The sequence below is a fragment of the Geospiza fortis genome, unplaced genomic scaffold (genome assembly GCF_000277835.1).
Source record: "Geospiza fortis unplaced genomic scaffold, GeoFor_1.0 scaffold112, whole genome shotgun sequence".
Classification (NCBI taxonomy): Eukaryota; Metazoa; Chordata; class Aves; order Passeriformes; family Thraupidae; genus Geospiza; species Geospiza fortis.
This window is the reverse complement of record NW_005054298.1, coordinates 6,820,575-6,820,812: the sequence shown is the minus strand read 5'-3', so window position 1 is coordinate 6,820,812 and position 238 is coordinate 6,820,575. Positions and strand designations below refer to the sequence as shown.

At 71.0% G+C, this 238-nt stretch overlaps 1 protein-coding gene across 1 annotated transcript in view; it reads right to left on the bottom strand.

The window, feature by feature from the left end:
- Window positions 1–226, bottom strand: part of LOC102042938 (5-hydroxytryptamine receptor 5A-like) — an 8,455-nt gene extending 8,229 nt beyond the window's left edge. The window contains 1 exon segment of the mRNA XM_031057121.1: window positions 2–226. Within this exon segment, the coding sequence (XP_030912981.1) occupies window positions 2–192 (191 nt within the window). The 5' untranslated portion in view covers window positions 193–226.
- Between the last annotated feature and the right edge of the window lie 12 nt (window positions 227–238).

Below are 238 nucleotides of genomic sequence, written 5' to 3'. Positions count from 1 at the left end.
GGCCATGGCCAGGAGCACCAGCAGGGTCAGGATGAGGACGGTGAAGATGGAGAAGGGCTCCCGGCCCCTCCACGCGCTGCCGCCCACCACCGAGGAGGAGGCGTTGGCGTCCACGTTGGCAGACGAGGTATTGGCGCCCATGCTGGGCTGGCACTGGCCCCGTGGGGAGCAGGGGCTCAGGGTCTCCGCCATGCCCGGGACTAGGGCTCGACCCCTCACCGCTGCCCCTTCCCAGGCC